The 22,437-nt window shown below is 32.3% G+C and overlaps 3 protein-coding genes and 1 pseudogene across 3 annotated transcripts; 2 read left to right on the plus strand and 2 right to left on the minus strand.

Moving 5' to 3' along the window:
• The first annotated feature begins 4,859 nt into the window (after positions 1-4,859).
• Positions 4,860-8,127, plus strand: LOC123222949. The gene is made up of 7 exons (XM_044645980.1): positions 4,860-5,233; positions 5,337-5,423; positions 5,532-5,708; positions 6,337-6,507; positions 6,648-6,860; positions 6,942-7,030; positions 7,158-8,127. The coding sequence occupies exons 1-7, from the start codon at positions 5,146-5,148 to the stop codon at positions 7,848-7,850; spliced, it is 1,518 nt and encodes a 505-aa protein (XP_044501915.1). The 5' UTR covers positions 4,860-5,145; the 3' UTR covers positions 7,851-8,127.
• Positions 8,128-10,325: 2,198 nt separating this feature from the next.
• Positions 10,326-10,817, plus strand: LOC123223963. Its single transcript, XM_044647454.1, has one exon. It carries the CDS (start codon positions 10,326-10,328, stop codon positions 10,815-10,817), a length of 492 nt encoding a protein of 163 aa, XP_044503389.1.
• A 2,254-nt stretch (positions 10,818-13,071) lies between these two features.
• Positions 13,072-15,055, minus strand: LOC123224224 (annotated as a pseudogene).
• A 5,313-nt stretch (positions 15,056-20,368) lies between these two features.
• Positions 20,369-22,349, minus strand: LOC123224223 (probable inactive receptor kinase At2g26730). The gene is made up of 2 exons (XM_044647828.1): positions 21,035-22,349; positions 20,369-20,943 (listed from the first exon to the last, which is right to left on the minus strand). Exons 1-2 carry the CDS (start codon positions 22,347-22,349, stop codon positions 20,369-20,371), a joined length of 1,890 nt encoding a protein of 629 aa, XP_044503763.1.
• Between the last annotated feature and the right edge of the window lie 88 nt (positions 22,350-22,437).

The following is a 22,437-nucleotide window of genomic DNA, read 5'->3' on the forward strand; positions in this document are numbered from 1 at the left end:
TACTGAATTATTGAGTTTATTTGTAATATCCTCAGGTACGTTTCAGGGGTATTTATATCTTTTAACCATGTTTTGAGATATTTTCAATTTTATATATATATATAATATGGACAAAACAAAAAAAATAAAGTTGTATATACATATATATGGATATATATCCATATCTCAAGAGAGAAAAGACAAAAAGAAACATTTTTAAGCCTCTTTTTCGATCTTTTTCCGTCTTTTCCATAAGAAGGCAGGCTTCTTTTTGTTTTTGTTGTGTTTTTGAAGAAAAGTGGGTGATTTAGAAGAGTTTTGGAAGATAAATAAGGAAGGAAAATAAGAGGAAGCACTTTGAAAGCCTTGGTAACCAAAAGATCTATTTCTTTTCCCTTTACCTATGCATATATATATTGGATGCATGTTATATAAATATATTAGTATGGTTGGTGTTGATTTAAGGTGATTTTGGTAATAAAGGAAGCAAAACAAGGAGGAGAGAGTCAACTTGCAAAGATTGGCTTGAAATAAGGTAAGGGGTATTATCTTTGATATATTTCATATTTTATGTTTTTGGTTCTTTTGATCTATGTTATAAATGATGATTTTGAAGTTGAAAAATGTTGTTTTGCCATTTGAGATACTTATGTGTGTGATTTTATTCATGACAGAGAGTTGGATAATATTTACAATTTTACCATTGATTTCGTCTCATGTTTTGATTGTCTTATCTAATGAATTATGAGTGCTATTATATCTTGTTAGAAAGCTCTTTGAATTATCTTTTCAGTGATACATAACTTGTACGAATTAGAGATATTTGGACTATTAAATGGCATGAACAAAAAAACTGTCTTACCAAATAAACAATGAAGACAGTTTTTTGCCATTGACTTCATCCCACGTTTTGGCTGTGTTATCTGATGAATCATAAGTTCTATTATAGCTTGTTGGAAAGCTCTTTGAATCCTCTTTTCAGTGATATATAACTTGTATGAATTAGAGATCATTTGGACTGTTAAATATTGTATGAACCAAAAAGACTATTTTACCAAATAAACAGAGAAGACAGTTTTTTGCCACTGATTTCATCTCACGTTGTGGCTATCTTATTTAATGAATTATGAGTGCTATTATAGCTTGTTGGAAAGCTCTTTGAATTCTCTTTTTAACGATATATAGCTTGTATGAATTAGAAACCGTTTAGACTGTTAAATTGTATGAAAAAGAAGGTTGCCTTGTCTAATAAACAGTATTCACAGTTTTGGAAAGAAAGAAAAGAAGGAAAAAAAGGAAAGGAAGAAAGAAAGAAAAGAAAGGAAAGGAAAGGAAAGGAAAGGAAAGAAAAGAGAGAAAAAGAAAAGAAAAAGAAAAGAAGAAGAAAAGAAAGAAAAACAAGAAAAGGAATTTGGGGCTCAAGATTCAGGGGTTGTTCTAAGAGCATGACTGGTGAGTTATGAATAGATTTAGATGGAAGCAAGACTAGTAAGATATAAGACATACATGGATGTTATGAACTATGAGGGGGCACTTTACACTATACCGCCCGCAGTAAGACACGTCTATATTAAAACATAGACTCCTAGTAAGGTCCACTCGCAGTAGAGCATGCTCATAGTATAGCTAAATTTAGATCCAAAAATAGTGTAGTGAGAGAAAGAAAAAGAGCTCAAACTTAGAAAAGTGTAAAGTCTCTATAGTCAACTTCCAAAATATATCAAATAGATATCAGATGGGATAAAATATGACTCAAATAATAAAGAATAAACTAGATTATCCCCTCGATTTCTTATGGAGGTTATGAATAAGGTTGAGTCTCAAAAGTGAGTTAGAACAGAAAATGAGATAGTTTACTTAATTCTTTTCCCTTATTTAGTGTTTTTATCTCTCACTTCCTTTTCTTTCATGATTGCAGATACAGGTGATCGAGGTAGCTGCAAGGCAGGGTCAGGTCAGCAAAGATATATCCGATTGGAGCAGGTTATCTCTGATTTATATTACATGCATACAGTCGCATGTTCTTGTTGACTTTTGACGTTATTGAGATGATTGTACAGTTGTATATGATTACTCCATGTTTTCAGATGAGTTTCATATGAGTATATATATCTTTTATTCACTTCCAGATTTTCAGTTTTCTTAGAAAAATTTCTAAATACTTTTAGTGATGCGTTCATTTTAAAATATTTTAAAAGAAAAAAATATAGACGCTTTGGTTATTAATTCATAATATTTCTCTTTCGGTGGATAATATTTCTAGGGAGGGATGTTACATTATCTTCATTTGAATTGTTTGTAAAAATTGAGGAAATACTATGTGATTGAATAATATAATTGTTTATCGTTTTTTTTAATGGCCAAAGGATTTATTCTTACCCAAATATTAGTGTTTTCTTAATTTTAATCCATTAATTTAAAAAAACTTAAATACTCATTCATCTGTTAATTTTTTCAATTATTATTAGAGTTAAAATTATCATCTAGTAAAAAGATTTTAAAAACTAAAAATTTATCATATTTCTCCCTCTAAGTTTAAAAGCATAATAATTTCACCACTTCAAAGTTTTAAAAGTAACCGTTTCCTCTTAGAGTTTTCCAATCACCACTATTGACCACTAGACATGGCGACGACAGTGTTCTCTCTCCTTCCTAGCGTCTCTCTCTATTTTGGTCGATGATCTATCTTTGTTTCTGGCCAAGAACTGAGCCAAAGTTAAGAAGACGAAGAATCAGAGAGTGTCGATCTATCTTCGTTGAACATCGACTTTGATTCTTCTTCACCGTTTCCAATCATCGTGGTTTTGGTTGGCTTTGGTTCTCCATCTTCTTTTCCGATCGTCGTGGTTCTCGTGACAAGAGTGTCGAACTTCGAAGAAAATCTAAGTTCGACACTTTGCTTCATCTCGTCAGAGACAATAATGGCAGGGGAGAACGACAAAGAGACCAAGAGAGAGATAAGTTGATCGGGAGGGAGAATATCGATGGTCGAGAAGTCATTGTTCGCTAAAGAGGAAGAGATTGAAACCCTCGAGGGAATTTGTCACTTTTCAAACCTTAGGTGGGGGATGGGGAATATTGTTAGATTTTTAAACTTTGGAGGAAAATGTGATAAATTTTTAGTTTTTAAAATTTTTTTTACTAAATGACGATTTTACCTTTAACAGTAATTGAAAAAAATTAACTCTTGAGGAATCACTAATCTCTAATGTCAAAATTATTTAATCATATATTGTTATATCAGTTTGTATAGATAAATTAATAAAATTTTTTTGTATATATAATATTAACTTTTTATAATATTCGTTATAAATTTAGATATTATAAGTTTGAAAATAAGTAGAGGTGGCAACCGAGCCGGTCAAGCCAGGTGTGGGTTGAGTTATATGGATAATAATTTTTAAAATTTGTATCTAGCCTTATAAATATGAGTCAATTTGTAGGTTACTTGTAATATTAATTTTATATTAATTTTATATATTTTTTCATAATTTTTAATATTTTTTTCTTTAATTGCATAAGTATTTCATGAAATATAAAATCTTAAATTCTTGTGTCATTACTTATATAGTACATGTTTTTTACTTAAATTATGTATAAAAAATTTAAAAAATTATAATTTAGTAAATTGACAAACAAAAACATAGATACTAACCTATTAAAGGCGCATCAGGATATGACTCTATGGGCTTTTGTCATGTCCTGACCCTTGTGTTTTGGTCAATCTGACCGAGCATACAGGCTCAATGTACCACATCAAGATTGGTTTGAGCTGACTTGATCCGATTCGACCCACTAACACTTTTATATGTGGTTTTCATTGTCTTAATCTCTTTCTAGTCCCACAGACAACACAAGCTCCAAAACTCATTACTATTAAAATTGAACATCCCTGATGGATGCTTTGAATTGAATTGTTTTTTACAAGACCCCTGTTTATATATTTATAGGCTAAAGAACTAATTCCCACCTAAAGAATGTTGTTTTCTCAACTTTTCATTCTTTTATTTTGAAAATCTCATTTATTTATCTGTATATTGTTAAGTTCGTTAATTTTAAAGGTAAAATTGTTATTTTTAACTATAATATTGAAAATAAACTAAAATTTTATCTCTTCCCCCCTTAAACTCTAAAAAATAACAATTTTTTTCTCTAAACCAAGTTCTAAAAAATCATTTTTCTCTTTTTAGAGTTCAACTTCAATATCCTCTAGTGTCATCTCTGGTGATTTCTCTCTCTCTCCGGTTCCTCTTCTTTTGATGGCCTGCCTCAACATTTCTTCTCCCTTCGATAGTCATGCATCATTCATTTGGAAAAATAAATCGTCTTTTAAGATGAAGATGAGATTATCGTTGATCTCATCTTCTTCTTATAAACGAAGATGAGATCTTTTGTCTTTATTGGGAAAGATGAAAAACTTTTTCTCCCCTGCTTGAATAACTAGTCAGAGGAGGGGAGGTGACGAGAGAGATACTACCAAAGGAAAAGGAAGCGTCGAGAGGGACAGACTGTTGATGATGGGGTCGGAGATGTAACCAAAAATTAAAAACTAAACTTTAAGAAGAAAAATGTTATTTTTTAAAATTTGGCATAAGGAGGAATTATTAATTTTTAAAGTTTAAAGGAGAAAAAAGATTAAATTTTAAAGGATTAAAGTTTTATTAATTTTAATCGTTTATAGATAGATAAATATGACTTTCATAATTAAAAGATAAAAACTTGAAAATCAGCTAACTTTGAGTGGAAATTAGTCCTTTGGCCTATATTTATACAATAGGAATGATTTTCACGGTCATTATCATATATAAATTTTCTAAAAATAAACTCGGAACAAAAATGGTAGAGAACTTAGACAAGCGTATGATTCTCTCTGACAATGAACATTCAAATTCTCTCTCTTTTACTTTGTTTTGTTGAACGAATCTGGTTCTACTGTTAAGCTTAATCGCCACACTTAGTACTCTGTCTTTGTCTCTTTCACTCTCTCTTTCTCACAAAAAGGTTTTAAGTTCTACAGATTAAATGTAAAAAAGAAGAAAAAGTAAAGCGGTATACAATCTCTGCGGTCTCCTCCTTAACTAGTATATATAAAATGCTGAGCTCAAAACTTTCACCTTTCAGCATATCTTCTTCTCTCATGTTCAACAGACTAATCCCAACTCAACAATGGTGAGAAAGTTCCTTGCTTTTGTTTTCATTTCACAGTTTCTTTTTTGTGGGTTCTCTTCAGTTTCGGCTTCAACACCACCTGCAAGTAAGTTCTAGCTTATACACTACCTTATACATTTCACATTTTTGTTTCATTTTTCAAATCAACTTATAAAATTTGTTATCTTAATGGCTGAGTATGTTTGCAGAAATTGTAAGTGGGGTTGTCACTGATGCGGTCTCTGCTCTTGTGAAATGGCTGTGGTCACTAAAAGCTCCTGCAAAAACTGGTAGAGGTACAGATCTTTCATTAAACTCGCATTCTTTTAAGTTGTGCTTCGTTTTTAATTTCTCCAAAGGTTTTTTTTTTTGCATCATTGAGGCTAATGGGATTAAATTTTCAGCTGTGTCTAGCAGTTCAAGGATGAAATTTGAGGGTGGATATACAGTGGAGACATTGTTTGATGGAAGCAAGTTTGGAATCGAGCCTTACTCAGTTGAGGTGTCACCGAGTGGGGAACTTCTTGTTTTGGATAGTGAAAACAGTAACATTTACAAGATCTCCACTCCATTGTCTAAGTGTAAGTTTGATTTTGTTTTATTGGTTTGCAGAGTTTGTGGTTATGATTATTGTGTTTTGCTTTGTGCTTGGGAAATCATAAAGAAAGATTCCAGAGCCACAAATAAAAGAAGTTATTATAGGTTTTATAAGCTTTTGTTAAGCAGAAGTCTCCACCTTTTTTAAGTACAAGAGACCTTTTAGTCTTGTTTCTGCCTACCCAGTTCATCTTTTTGGAGATTTACTCTTTCACTTTTTGTATTTAAACAAATATTAGAGACTAATTTCATATGCCAGTGACTCCTTGTTTACTCATGTGTTTTTTCTCTTATTGCTTTATCTTTTTTAGACAAAATCTTATGCTTTTGCGTACTTGTTGAAATTTAAGTACTTTTTTGAGCTTCTAAGCTTAACTCCTTGTTAATTTGAGTAAGGATACCCAGTTCTACTTTTGCTTTTCCAAAGATTAGATGATAAATAATAGAGGCGGCAAAATAAGTGAGACTTTAAAATTTTCTTTTTCTTGAATATCAAGATAGGTTTCATGTCCTTGGATTCCTTTCATTTGAATTCTTCTATTGAAATGTATTTCTTTGCTGAACTAATATTTTGGTAGAAGTTTTCTATACATTATCAATGATGAACTGCAGATAGCAGACCAAGGCTAGTTGCCGGGTCACCTGAAGGGTACTATGGGCATGTGGATGGGAAACCTAGAGAGGCGAGATTGAACCACCCAAAAGGGCTTACTGTCGATGACAGAGGAAATATATACGTTGCAGATACAATGAATATGGCTATCAGGAAGATTAGTGATACAGGTAAATCCTTGTGTATTTGCTGCATTCCTGTGATTGAAGTGTGAATTATCTTTGTTTTAAATTTCTTTTGTGCTATAGTCCCTGTCCGGACAATATCAATTATTCTTTCAATAACTCATGAATTTAATTTCTTTATGCAGGGGTTACAACTATAGCTGGAGGAAAATGGGGTCGTGGAGGAGGCCATGTGGATGGTCCTAGTGAAGATGCGAAATTTTCAGATGAGTTTGATTTGGTTTACATTGGAAGCACCTGCTCTCTGTTGGTTATAGACAGAGGAAACCAGGCAATTAGAGAGATACAACTCCATGATGATGATTGTTCCTATCATTATGATGGTAGTTACAATTTAGGTACGTCCATTTGATTTTCAATCTCATCATTCTTGTTTCGAGACCTCAAAGATTTATAAATTATTTCTTTGAACATTGCAGGAATATTTATGCTTGTTGCTGCTGCATTCTTTGGTTACATGCTAGCATTGCTGCAGCGTAGGGTCCGAGCTATGTTTTCGTCACAAAATGTAAGCTCTCTGTCCTTGATTATTTCCTTTTACTGATATTATGATAGAAACTCCTTGAATCGTCCCTTTCCATATTTCTGCACGATACTGTCTAGGAAAGTTTCAATTGTGAATTTTTGCTTGGTAGGATTCAAGAAACTCATTAAAAAGAGGTCCACCAGTGGCGCCATATCAAAGGCCTCCTAAATCTGCCAGGTCACCCTTAATTCCTACTGAAAATGATATTGACAAATCAGACGATGGTTTTTTTGGTTCAATTGGGAGACTTCTCCTCAACACCGGGTCATCGGTAGCTGAAATTTTTGGGGGATTATTTTCAGGCTTAAGGAGAAAGCCCACCCACTATCAGTACCAGCATCAATACCAGCATCAGTACCAGCAACGGAATGTACCCTCAAATGGATGGCCCATGCAAGAAAGCTTTGTCATTCCAGATGAAGATGAACCACCATCAATAGAAACAAGAAGCCCTACACTAAAGAACTATCCATATATGAATAAGGATTTGGAGAAAAAACATTACACCAAGCAAACCCGAGCTTACAACAACAGTTGGGATGGTGATTATTACCACCACCAGCAACAGCAGCAGATACAGAACCAGCAACAGCATCATCATCGCCATTTTTCACCTAGTCCACAGACTTACTATGAGAAAAGCTGTGAGACAAACGAGATAGTTTTTGGGGCAGTTCAAGAACAGAATGGACGACGTGAAGCTGTGGTGATAAAGGCTGTTGACTATGGTGATCCCACCAATAGCCACCATAATATTCGACCGCGACTGAATTACATGGGTTATTCCCATGGCTATTCATAGTCTATTACGACATATTTTATAAATTAGATGGCACATGAAGATCTTTAACTTCATGTCTCTGCTACTAGATGAAGATGGGAAGTTTGACGTGACTCTATCACAAGGAATGTTATGTTACCTTTGCTTGTAGTAATAGTATTAGGATTGATGTATCTTGACACTTAAGTTTGCTTGTTTGTAGCAGAAGTTATGTATAATGCATTATCTTTTAGATTAGAAACGAAGAGAATGTAGGCAACGCCAACTTTGCAGTAGAATTAATGTGGCTTCCTTTGTAGATTCTTGTGTATTGTCAAAGATAAATTTAGCCAGGGAATCTTACTGCTCAAATAAGGAAAACGGCAGCTATCCCTTGAAGAAGGGTGTTTGTGACAACTAGAAATGAAAGATTTTTCAAACAAAATATATGGAAGGGAGCAATTGATAAGATGCGCAAGAAGCTCAAAAATAAAAGCTTAAACCCCAATGTGCAACAACTCATCTAATGGTTAAATTCTGCAGTCCAGTTAATATGAACTTAATTCCTGATAAACCCATGTTAAGAAGGTGACTTGGATTTAATAAGGTTTAATTACTAAAAAATGAAAGATTTTTTTACAAAAATAGACTAATAAAATTAATTTAAAAAATTGTTATTGAAATTAAAAAATTATCTTTAATATTATTAGATATAAATTATTATTATAATATTTGATAAAAATTAATAGATTAAATAATTGAGTAATATTATGTATACCTATTTTGGGTACATAATTGTGTACATATTTATATATATTATCATATGATTGAGTGTTATTTTATCTTTTATTTAAAATCATTTAATCATATAAAACAAATATAAGTGTGTACATATTTATATTCTCAAAGTAGGTACATATAATTTTTTAAAATATTTTTTATATTATTTATTATATTAATTGAAAGTAAATATATTTTAATTCTAAAAAATTAATAAATAATGATAAAATTATAACAAAGTTAAGATTATCTAGATAATTTTTGTTATGTTTAGCGTAGAATTATAATTAATATTAAAAAAATCATTAAAATATTTTATTATATAGTTTATGTTAGAGTCTTTAATTACTGCATACGAAATGCCCCTAACAATTAGACAAAGCTTATACAAATAAAAAAGAAAGAATGGAGGACTCTTTCCATTCTGTGTGCCAAAATTTATTATATTCTTTTTAATAAATATATATTTTAGTTGGTAACAGACATAATTATATAAATATTGTTGATTAAGATGATGATAGTAATACAATATGGATATGTTCTCATCGTCATCATCACCCACCAATGCCTTCTCATCCTGTAATGCAAAGATACCTTAATCGTGATAACAAAATTTGAGGTATTAAAATATCACTTCTCATCCAAATTTATGTAAGATTAAAGTTCATTTTATTTTTAAATTAGTATTCTTTAATTATGAAAAATTTAAATATTTATATGTAAACAATTAAAATTAATTGTATCAATTAAGTTTTAGACGTAAAATCGTTATTTAATATTAAAAAGAATAAAATATTATTCATTTTCTCTATAAATTTAAAAAATTAATAATTTTTTTATAATTAAACTTTGAAATATTATATTTTCTTCTTAAGGTTTTTATCTTTTCACCCTTCATTTTTTCTAGTGTTATAGACAAGTAGTTCTCTTTCCCTCCCCTTTTTAGTGCCTTCTCTTTATTTTTGTCACTGAATTAAGATGAGGAGAAGACATTGGAAAAGGGGAAAAAAGGGGAGGGAGAGAGAACTGCCTAGTGATGGTGTCAAAAAGAGAGAAGGGTGAAAAGGAAAAAATTTGAGAGAGAAAAATATAATATCTTAAAATTTAATTCAAGAGAAAATTGAGGGAGAAATAGATAATGTTGACAAAGATGAGGAATAGGGGTTGGAAAAAGGGAAAAAGAAGGGAGAGAGAAAGAACTGCCTAATGATGACGTCGGAAAAAGAGAGAGTGTAAGGAAAAAAATCTTAAAGAAAAAATGTAGTATTTTAAAGTTTAATTCAAAAGAAAATTATTAGTTTTATAAACTTATAGGAGAAATGGCTAATGTTAACTGGTTCTGTTAGTTTTAATTATTTATAGATAGATGTTTATGTTTTCAATATTTAATGGGTATTGATTTGAGAATACAATAAACATTGGGTGGGACAAAGTGATTTGGCCTTTATATAATAAGAAAGTCATAACATAATATCAAAGAGCTGAGCTGTTACAAATACAGTTCAGAGGAACGCACTACAACTGGCAACCGCCAATTCCCCGTTTACGTTAACTATTTAATCCCTCGATTTTTTTGTTACATGGCCCATCCTTCATTTTCTCCTTGATCATTTGACTTCACATCCAAACCAAAGCTCCCCCAACCCCCTACCCTGCATAGGACTCTCTCCCCCTCCGGTGAGGAAGGTGAGAGTTCTATTGCGACTGCTTTCGGGGGGGCTTTTCTCCTTTTCCAAAATGGTCTCCACGTCTCACGAAATCCCTGAAAACCCCATCAACAACAACGATGACGATCTCCATGAAGCTGCCTTCTCCAGACGTCGATGCTGTTTCTGCCTTCCATGTTTCGGTTCCAAACGTTCCTCCACTGGTGATTCAATCTGGTGGGAGCGAATTAGCACCGGCGAAAATAAAACTCCGGTGGAAGACCCTGGGTATCTTCGCGCTTGGAAGCGGGTTCGCGAATGGTCCGAGCTCGTCGCCGGTCCGAGATGGAAGACTTTCATCCGTACCTTTCGGAAGAACTGGACCGGTCCGACTAGGCAATCGAAATACCAATACGATCCTTTGAGTTACGCTTTGAATTTCGACGACGGCTCGGGGCAGATGGATGGAAATTTTATCGCCTGTGATTTCTCGTCTAGGTACGCCGCGGTGCCTGCCTCCGTCAAGCCCTCCACCAAGGGCACGGTGGGCTGTCAAGATTCACGTGACTCTCCGTCAACGTAATTCCGGAAGAGAAGAGCCTGATATGAATTTTTATTTTCGGTTAAAGTGTACCGTTGGGCTAACGTGCACCCCGGCGGCGAAGTTAGTGGGGCGTATGTGTGAAAAATGAAAAAATGGTTGACTTTTCGGTAATTATTTGTTTTTATGGTTTTTCAAATTTTGGTCCTCAAAGTGGTGCGGAGGGGCGCACGATAAGCTAAAATTACAATTTTATCATAAAATATGATTTTATAATATAAAAAATAAATATCTTGTTTGTAGGAAACAGAATAGGGATTTAAGAGAAATTTAATTAAAATAAGAAATATTATAAATGGAAAATAATAAATAAATGAATTTCTCTCTTTGTGCACGTAAACTTCGTAGTAAATAAAACGGGCCCAACCAATTATACAATTTAGAAACTAAAAATTCAATAAAATATTACATCTAAATTAATAAATCTCTGAAGTCTGGTGGTCAAGAATGGCAACTAGAGGACGGACCAAAAAGGCTTCCATCTCAGCTTCCACGCTCACCATCTTGGAAGAGAAATACATGAGACCAACGAGCATGCCTCATTGAATTTTTTGTTGGTGCTCTAGAAACACCCACCCTTTCAACAAGTTGGTCACAACCACGGTAGCATCAACGTTGATTTACAATGTATAAACAAAAACTAATGTCATCGAGGGGTAAAACATAACTCATGGTGCCAGAAAAACGTCATTTCTAAGTGTGAAGGTATCACCTCTTGTTAGGAATCACAAAGAGAACTTGTACTCTATGCATGCAAATAACTCATGTTTGGTACGTGTAAAACTTTGTATTCACTAAAAGGCAACTCACATTGTTGAACATATAGATAATTCGTATTTTAATATATAAAAAAATCGTATCTTAATATATAGATAACTCACTAGTAATATAGATAACTGATAAAATATGTGTGTAGATAATTTACACTCGTATAAAAGGACTCGTATTAACTATCAAATGCTAATTTAGAGGTTAATTAATAAATATAAGAACGAGATAAAAAAAGTAAGTGAATTATATACGTATAATACAGTAAATAATAAAAAATATGTTTATAAAAAAAGTCCTCAAAATTCACATATAAAAAATATATGTATACAAATTTAATACGACATATCACTTATAGTACATTTTTTAAAATACATGTAATTTCGTACAAAAATCTAAAATACTTGAAGGGTCATTAGCCGGGCCCCGGCGCCAAGGTGTGGTACTTTTTTATTTAATAAAAAAATTTGTATTATTATTATTATTTATCATTTTCTTATAATGAGTCTGTCTGTGCCTGTCTGTCTTGGCCGGCTGCTGCCTTTGGTGGGTCACTGGGCCTGGTAACATGGCCTTTGTCTATACACAACTCCATTATTTTAATAAAAATATAATAAATAGATATTTGATTAAATATTATTGTTCCTTTTAAATCTTAATCATTTGATTAAACTAGATAATTGTCATATTAAGTTACATAATACAAACTCTTCCAAAGCTTAATCATTTATTCTGATTCTTCAATTGGGTTGAAAATAATACCAATTTTAAGTCATCCTTCCAGATTCTATCCTGGGTACAGCTTTACTTTCTTTGACAATTATTCATCATATGAATCAATGCAATGTAGAAGACAGACAACTGCCAACTTCTCATGACAACTCAAATTATGACCTAGAATTTTTCATCAGAAAATGTGGATTAATTTAATTAAAAAAAAAAGATTAGTTTAAACATGGTCACATGGACTGGGAAGAACAAACTAAAATGATCCACATGTCACTGATAATACAGCAAGGAGATTTTAAATTAAAGTTGTATTAAAAAAGCTTCAAATATTCTGTCCCATTGCTCTCATGGATCCCACCATCAATTGCTCAGCCGCCCAGGCCTAGAGATCAATTACACAAATACTTGTGTGCTGTGCAGCCACCAGCACCTTATCCAAAAATGGGTTTTACATATGGAAAGTGGAAAAGTTAAAGCAGAACAAAAGCAACAAAGCCATGCTTTCAAAAGCAAAAGCAGTTGGCCTCCTGCTTTTGATCATCAACATAATATAAGCATATCGGTTACGTGGATCAACATCAGGATGTTTAGAGTTCTACAATGAATTATATGAACAAGGTGAAGTGAATTCATATGGGAATTTGGAAATTGGTCTGCAATGATATTATCACAGTTTGATAACTTAAACAAGTTGAGATTTCTCTGATAAAGCATGGTACAAGAGATTAGGCAACATCAATGGCTAAATCAGCAGAAGAACATAAATAAATCATATGAATATCTTTTTTTTATACAAAAATACCTCCTGGAATCATCTGTGCGACATAAATAACAATAACACCATAGCCTCATTTGTCAACTACTTGGTCACCTACATGAATTATATTTTGTCATTCTATAGTATAACCTGTCTTTACAGAAGAGCAGTTGATGCTTAGGTTTCAACATTCAGTAACCAGCCCTTTGAATATTAGGATCCCAAAAGATTTCAGAATGAAAAGCTAAACAAAGGCATGACAATGGTAGTTGGATCAATAAACGTATACAAGCAAACAAAAGTATACCTTCATTTTTCTTGTGTTCTTTCTACCCATGGCAAATCCATTTTAAGAGGCTAAGGCAGGCCCATTTGGGCATCAGTTGAACTTGCAAATTTTCCCTTCTTAGACCAAAGCCAGATCTTGGAAACAGAAAAACTCTCACCTTTAGTTATGTTACTGATCTTCTTGGCCTCTGTGTCTCCAGCAACTGAAGAATTCCCATTGTTATCAGGACCTCTGGCAAGCTTTATATGGCGTCCACACCGATCATTGCACAATGGAACCCTTAGGTCAGATTCACCAAGCACATACTGATATGAACCCATTGAGAAACATCTTCTTGCATCTAAATTGCTACTACTAGTCTCACCTCCAGCCTCGCCTTTTTCACCATTTAGTCTTCTAAATTTACCAAGTCTTACAGGCACAACAGTCTTTTCAACAACTTCTTCTTCAATGTCCACAGATTTTGAAGTAGAAGTTAATCGACGTTCTCCACAACCAAGAACCCCATCTTCCTCCCTCAAATCATCAAAATCAAAGATTGGGTTCTCAATAGAAAAACCTGAAGTGAAAAGGGTTCCTCTGCAAAGAGGACAGGTTGAATTTGAAAGAAGCCAAGTGTCTATACAATTAATGTGGAAAGCATGGCTACACATAGGAAGTAATCTCAGCTTATCCTTCTCAGAAAATTCACATAAACAAACAGCACAATCAAATGGCTCTTTTAGACCAACTATCTCTTTGTACAAGAAAACAGGAAGTGCATCAATAAAAGCCTGATCCAAACCAGAATCATGAAGGTGGAAAAGCTGTTGTAGCTGCCTCTGAAGAGCATCAGAACCAGAAATTTCAGGGTATCCATTATTAGATTGATTAGAAGCTGAAGAAAAGGGGTGCTTTATGAGGAATCTAACAAGTAAATGGAGAAGACCAGATATGAAAAATAGAACAGCTAAAATGACAATAATAAAAAGAACAGCAGGGCTTATTCTTGCACCAGATGAAGATGAAGGACTTGCTGATTCTTTATGAAAAGTACTAGTTGTAGTAGTTGTATATGGAGATGCAGACGAATACGAAGGAGAAAATGAAGGTGGGTATGTCAAAAAACCATCTTGTTGCTTCATTTGTTGATGAATCCAAGATATCTTCAAGTGAGTGTGCCCCGAAAACAACCTATTCTCTTTGCTTTCTAACATTCCACAGATCATAAAAGAAACTTAAAAACCACACTCTCCTTTTCTTAATCCATATATCAAAACCAAACCAAAGCTAACTTCTTTCCTTTAATGCAACACCACCCACAAAAAAGAAATCCAGGCCACTATTTTTTGTTGTTCTTCATCAGATTCAAGACAAAATATTAGCAAAATACTACAGCGAGTGGTTCTTCGGTGTTAGTAAGGATAATTTTTTAAAACTCTTTTGTGTGATTTGAAATGAAACAAATCCTTTCTTGCTCTCACTGATTGATGATCTATATACTATAATAATTACAAAACAAGAGAAGCTGACACATACATACAAACAACAAGATTGAAAATTACCTAGATTGATTCTTCTTCATACACTCCAAAGAAACTCACTTTCTTTTCTCTTTCAAAATCATCATGAAATGATATAAATGGTGGTCACCCTTCCCTCTTGCAACTAGAAAACACACACAGCGTTTAATTCTTTTGTTCACTTGTATATATATGTGTGAACATATATATATATATATATTTATTTATTTATTATAAATGATAAGAGTTAATTATTTTATTTAGTTATTTGAAATTTTATTAATGTCTCTCTCTTTGAAACTTAAAAGCCTCCCTCTATGGTTGCGAAGAAGAAAAGCCAGGATAATGGCAGTAATAGTAGTTTCCAAAGTGCGAGGCAAAGGTCTAAAGGGTGCCAAAAAGAAGACCAACTAAGAAATTGTCCCACGTGCTGTGGAAGCGCGTGAATGTCAGTTGGTCAACGATAAGCGAGATGGCCATCTTCTCATTTTTGGGCATTTTGGTGGGCCTTGGTCTAGAGTTTGTGTGTGTACTAAGCAAGTTCGGGGAGATTGCTTTAGGGATTTGGTATTGTCAAAGGTTCAATTTTCTCAGCAGAAAAATGACTTTGTGAAAAGAATTTAATATTTGAAAATTATAAATTTGTAGGGAGGATACTAATTTTTCTTTGTCAAAATTTTTAACATTTTATCTGGGCATATAAATATTAAGGTTCAATTTTTTATTTTGTTTTGATAATCAGAGTCTATCTATATTTATCAGATAGATAAATCTGAAATAAAATAATTAAACTTACAATTATTACATCAGATAAGTTAACATTAACCCTTTAGTCTAAGCTTTTTAATAAATATCTCAGGCTTTACTCATGCTTTATCTCAATAATTGTGGCATCCTTTCTTAATGACTATTGGTATCTTAGTCATATGATTTAATGATTTGTGTTTAGTAATTTCAAAACTGTGCTTAATGGCTGAGATGACTACCAAACCCCAATATATCTTATCATAAAAAAGAGATATTAATTATTTTCCTAATGTCATATCCATTTGTTTAGGTGGTTAACACACGTAATCGACATTAAAATTTTCACAAAGTCCGTAAGGTTAGAGAAGATGTTATTTGTCAAAGATAACTACAGTTTTAAGGTTTAAGATTTAGAGTTTAGAGACCTTCAACTCTAAATTTTAAACTATAATTTTCATAACAATAAAATTATGTATATTAATTTTGAGTATATAAATAAATACGTATTTGATATATGTCATCAAATAATTAGATATATTTGAATTAATAATAAAATAATATACTCAATTATATAATGATATATCATATATGTATTTATTTGTATATCTGAAAATGAATACGTATAATATTGTTATTTTCATAATAAATGAATGCAACTGAATTCAATAAATATTTGCCAACTAAACTCTAAAGTGAAGATAAAATTATAGATGGGGATTTGATAATTTAGGTGGGTTGGAGAAAAATGTGAGTGGTGTTAGTCTAATTTTCATTGATTGTGATTATTAATTTGCTGAAATTTTTGCTTTCAAAAGGTGATGAGGATAAGCATTAATAATGACAACCAAAACCTTCAATGTCAACTGCCTCCATTTTCAAAGAAAGCCATTCTCAGGCTTCTGGTTGTTTCCTAAAAGCAAATTCTACTTTCACAAAATTTGGAAAAAATTGGTAATAAATTATAAATGGGTATCCATTTATGAGAAATTAATTAATTAAATATTTTTTTAATTATGTTATACAACCTTAATCTACTTTTTATACATTATATAAATATAGGTAAATTCTCAATTTAATACATATTTTACTTTCATTCACAACCTTAAGGACAATAATATAAACAATATTTACGAACAATACGTAAATATTTACCATGAACAATAACCACTTAACCACATTTATTTACCTATCCTATGAATAATACTTATAAATAATATCTGTGAACAATATACGTAAATGATATTTATGAATAGTATCACACCTATCTTTCTATCTCACGTCTATTGACCTATTTGTGGGAAGCACCCGTGCGAATAATACCATAACAACATCATTGCCTACTTGCCTACTCTTAAATAGTACTTGTGATCAATACCCTTGTGCACAATGTATATGAATAATACCATGTATATCCCCCTGTCTTTTAATAGTATCTGAAAACACTATTGCACTTATTTGTCTACTATCCTACCCCACTCTTACCTACTTAATTTTTTTTTTGGAAATTCAAGAAATTCTATTTCAATCTAAAATTTTTTACATTATTTTATTCTAATGTAAATTTGATATGCAATAACTTATAAACCATAACAAATTAATAAAGTAAATCACTTAATTTCATAATTTCGGAATCAAAATATCAAACCATGTTATTTACTTGAATTTGATTTTGATACATTTTTTAAATTTTAAATAAGAATATAAATAAAAATAATTTGAAATGTTATTAGTTTACAATATGGTTTACCAAGCATATATGGCCATTTATAATGGCCAAAACACTATTTTTCAGACAAGGTTTGTTGAAATGACAAATTATAGTTCGTAAAGTTTCAAAAAGTCAAATACTTATTTATCATCTATCTCTGGGAATGTCTTTTATTAGTTTTTAAAATAAATTATTAGTTTATAATTTTTTAATGTAATAACAAAACCACCCCTATAAATTAATATACATTTAAATTATATATTTATACTTTGTTTAATTAAATATACACAATTACCCTTTGTATTAAAAAAAAAAAGAAATTTAATCAATATAATTAATATTACTTTGTCATTTGAATTTATCAATTCACTCAATTTACCAACATAATTAAGAAACACATGGCATGAATCTCATTAGACATCTTTACATAATCATTTTTATCTTCCAATAAACATGCTTAAATAAAATCTTCTACATTAGAGCATCTTCTGTTTATTATTTTTACACTTAATTAAATTTATTTAAAAATCCTTCTTTGATCCAACAATATATTAAAAAAAATTGAAGAATTATTAATTTTTAAATATTTAATATTAAAAAATAATATATGCAACACAATCCAACCAAGAACTCCAAATATTGATTATTTTGGTTGAAGATTTTTTTTTTTGGGTATGTGATTGAAGTTTGACGATACCTTTTGTTATGTGTTAAGTTAAATAACAATTCTACTTTTTATGACCAGTTTTATATCTATTCACACTATTTAAACAAATATATACCGTCAATTTGTGACTATTAATTTTTGACCATTGATCTAATATAGAATAATGTGTTGCATTAAAAATGTTCGACTTTTATAATTTCGAATGACATTAATTCTTCGCTTTATGTTTTTCCACTTGTCATGTGCTAATGCACAAATGAATTATGTGAAGCAAAATTATAAAATAATTTACATTTTTATTTCAAATTACATAAAAATCGTCCATTTAGTCACATGTCTAAATACAATTGGTAAATATTAAAACTGTTTTTTATTGTTCAACCGTTTTTTTCACAAATTGTTCATTTCTAATCTCACACGATGTATAAAACAATATTTTTTTAGTTATAAATAATTTTAAAACATGATTTTTGAATACTAAATACAATTATTACTATATATCTATTTCTAATGGATTTCATTAATAGAAACACTTTATGATTGGGTATTTGGCTTTTTCGAACTGAATGGATAAAAATTTGTCATTTCATATAACTTTGAGTGGGAAATGGTCTTTTGGCCTTTATAATTAATTTTTAGATTTATATGCATATAAATTGTCTTTTTTTTTTCTTTTCTTATATCATAAACATTTTTTATAAACTATATTGATTAGGGATGATTTTGCATCAAGTTGATATTAATCTGAGAATGACCATTCACAATCTGATTATTTTATATCCGTATTTTAATCATTTGACATGAAATATGTGGATTTTTTTTCCTTTAAATTGATGTGACAGTAAATATATATTATATCATTATAAAAAAAATCTCTTAATTTATCTAAATTGAGCTGAAATAGTTTTAAATGTGCAGATATTAAATAATTTCTCCTAAGCAAATTTGTTTCCAGCCCTTAATATGAAAATAATAAGAAGGCCAAAACACTTATTCCCACCCAAGGTATAGTGAAATCTCATACTCCTACCCTCTAACTTTCAAAAGTTCAAATGTTTACTTATAAACAAATTTCTATTACGAATCTAGTTAGAATTAAAGGCAAAACCGTCATTTAATAAAAAATTTAAGTTTTATTACATTTTTCTCTTTCGGTTAGGAAACTTATAATTTTTCTCTAATTCAAAGTTTGAAAAGTGACAAATACCCCTCTCTCGCCTTATGTCTCTCTCCCTTGCCTCTTCGGTAGTATTCGATTGAGACAAAGACAATTTGGTTTTTGTCTCGATTGAAGACATTTAGAGAAGCAAGGGAGAGAGACTAGAGGGAGAGATAAGGTAGGAAGGAGAACATTAGATGGTCGGAGATAGCCAATCAATGCCGAAGAGGAGAGAAATAAACCCTAGGGGGGTATTTATCACTTTTCAAACTTTGAATTGTGAGAAAATTATGAGATTTTTAAATCTAGGAAGAAAAATGTAATAAAACTTAAATTTTTTATTAAATGACGGTTTTACCTCAAATATTAACTGAGATTTTTAATAAAAATTTGCTTATAAATGAGTATTTAGGTTTTTAAAAGTTAGAGAGTGAGAGTTTAAAATTTCACTATACCTTGCATAGGAATAAACCTTTTTGGCCTAATAAGAATGATGTAAGTGTTAATCACTACAAGTGACAACCATATGATTAAACGCCAATGTCCCAGCTGGGTTCCAGATCTGCCTGCTTCACTTGGATGTTTCTAATGCAATGTTTGTGGGGTTGATCAATGGATTTGGAATTTCACCTGTCTGATGTGATTGAGTTTTTTTAATTAAATTTAGTGAATATCAATGAATCTTTACCTAAAATTTTTAAGCCAGTCTGGTCTTTGAGGGCTATCCATAAACCACCACCAATCTGCCTTCAAATTCAAATTCATTTTTTCATTACTGCTCTAGCACTTGTTGTGGCAATTGGTTGTCACCTATCTGGCCAGTGTGTTTTCCCCAGAATTCACAATTCACTTTGTCTAAATAGATTAATAAATGATACTCAATTTCAAATGTTATAAAAGATTTTGATCCCATCTTTCAATATCCATTAATTTTCTGTTGAGAAGAAACTATAGGATCTAAGTATGTATTCAGACACATAATCAAGACACCAGAGAACACTAAAATATGAAGCATGCACTGACTAGGGGAATATGCTTAATTGATTATTGATTATTGAAATATTGCACAAATAGGATGCAACTAAGGAGAAATAAGCTATACTTTGTCCTTGAACAAATGCATTAAAACTTTGATATAGGCTGAAATAAAATTCTTTCTGTACTGAGTGTCTTCTCATCATGTTTAAGATTTTGAATTTAAACTGTGTTATGCTTCAGAAACTATTGATCTTTCCTCTTCTTCTTTAATAGCATTGATCATGGCAGCCACTTGGCTAATGGTAGGCCTGGTCGCCGGTGAACGGTTGACACATTTTATGGCGACCTGCAGCAAGTGTACCATCCTCTCTTCACTTGCGCCTTCTGAAATTAAGCCTTTGTCAAAAACTTCTACTGTCCACTCTTCTCGGACGACTGAGTGAACCCATGTTGTCAAGTCCACTCCATCTTTCTGCATCGGGCGTCCTGTCAGAAGCTCCAGAAGGATGACACCAAGTCCATAAATGTCTGCTTTGTAGGCGAATGATGATGCAGCGATGGCACCTGCAGGGCATTTGAAGCCGTTGGCGAATGTGGAAGAGTCTTGAATGTCAAATGCCATGAGGCCATATTCACTTATGCAAGGCTCCATGCTCTTGTTGAACAAGATGTTGGAGGATTTTAAGTTGCCATGAGCAATTCCAGCTTCACCAAGTTCTTGATGCATGAATGATAATGCCTCAGAAATTTTGGCTGCAATATCTAGCCTCCTTGCCCAGTCAAATGCTTGCCCCATCTGAGCTCCTGGAAAATACTATTTCTTAGAAACAAAAACCGCAAGCGATTTGATAAATATGAAAACTTGAAGAGAAATAAAGAGTGCCCAATTACATACCATGGAGAAGCCGAAAAAGACTTCCATTTTCCTGGAATTCATAGACTAATAGTTTCTCTTGTTTAGAGCAGTAAAAGGCAAGAGCTGGCAATATATTTGGATGTTTAGCTTGGTCTAATCTCTGCATCCGGAGCTTAAAATCATTGCTTGAAATCGCCCAATCTTTAATCCTTTTCACAACAAGGTTCATACCATTTTCCAAAACAATCTTGTAGAGTGTACCATTCTTTCTTCTTCCAAGCAACTCTGCTGGAGCCCTCAGCAACTCCCCGAATTTCAGTCCATTTACTACAGGACTTGTAAGGACTACTAGTGAGGATGAAGGCAAACTACTTTCTGCTGAATTCATGGAAAGTTCTGATTTGCTCTCCCCTGTTATATAATCTCTAGATTCAAATGATTTAGACTTGTTGATATTACTATCATCAGCAGATTCTACGTTGTTTACCGCTTCAACCTTTTGTTCAGACTTCCTTCTTTTACAGATCCTCCAGGTGATAAAGACTATAGCTAACAAGCCTAACACTGCATATCCTGAGAATATAAGAATCCGAGTTTTCGAAACATGTTTCGATTTCTTACCCTCTAAGTTTGAGGGCGGAGTCGGTGGACATTTGTTTGGCAAAGGATCTCCGCATAACTTAGGATTATGGAAGAAGCTGCTTAAGTCGAATTTACCACGTGTGTCTGGAATAGGACCACTCAGATCATTGTAAGATACATTGAACTGCCGCAGATTTGAGAAGTCAAATTGTGGGATTTTATCTGTGAACTGGTTGTATTGAGCAAGGAACATAGTGAGTCCAGAAATGCGGGACAAGTCTGGCAAGGCACCAGTGAAGTTATTGTATGAAACATCGAGTCTTTTCAGGTTGCTCAACAGAGAAAGTGAACCCGTAAGGTTTCCTGAAATACGGTTCTGGCTCAAACGCAAGCGACTGAGCTGAGTACAATTTGAAATATCAGCTGAGATTTCTCCCTGAATATTGTTACCATCAAGAATAATAACACTGAGAGATGCAGCTAAAGATTGGTCATTGCAAAGATGACTAGCATCAAATGATCCAGAAAGATTGAGCCTGGTAAGATTTAATCTACTCACAGAGTTCTTCCGACTATTGCAAGTTACACCTGTCCACCGGTCAGTGCAAGGATCAGTGGAGGTGTTCCATACAGAATTAAGTAGGGCATTGTTGTTAGATAGTTCTGAAAGGAAGTTGATCAATGAACTCTTAACTACTGCATCCAAGGAATGTGTTGTATGAAGAATGATAAAGAATGAAAGAAAGGTAACCCAGAGGGGGGTTTGATTCATTTTGGGATCTACGCTTTGATGCAGAAAGGTCTGCAGTTTAGCTTTGTCAAAAACCATGTATAATTTTAAATATGAGATGGTTCTTCAA

This window comes from Mangifera indica, chromosome 8 (genome assembly GCF_011075055.1).
Source record: "Mangifera indica cultivar Alphonso chromosome 8, CATAS_Mindica_2.1, whole genome shotgun sequence".
Classification (NCBI taxonomy): domain Eukaryota; kingdom Viridiplantae; phylum Streptophyta; class Magnoliopsida; order Sapindales; family Anacardiaceae; genus Mangifera; species Mangifera indica.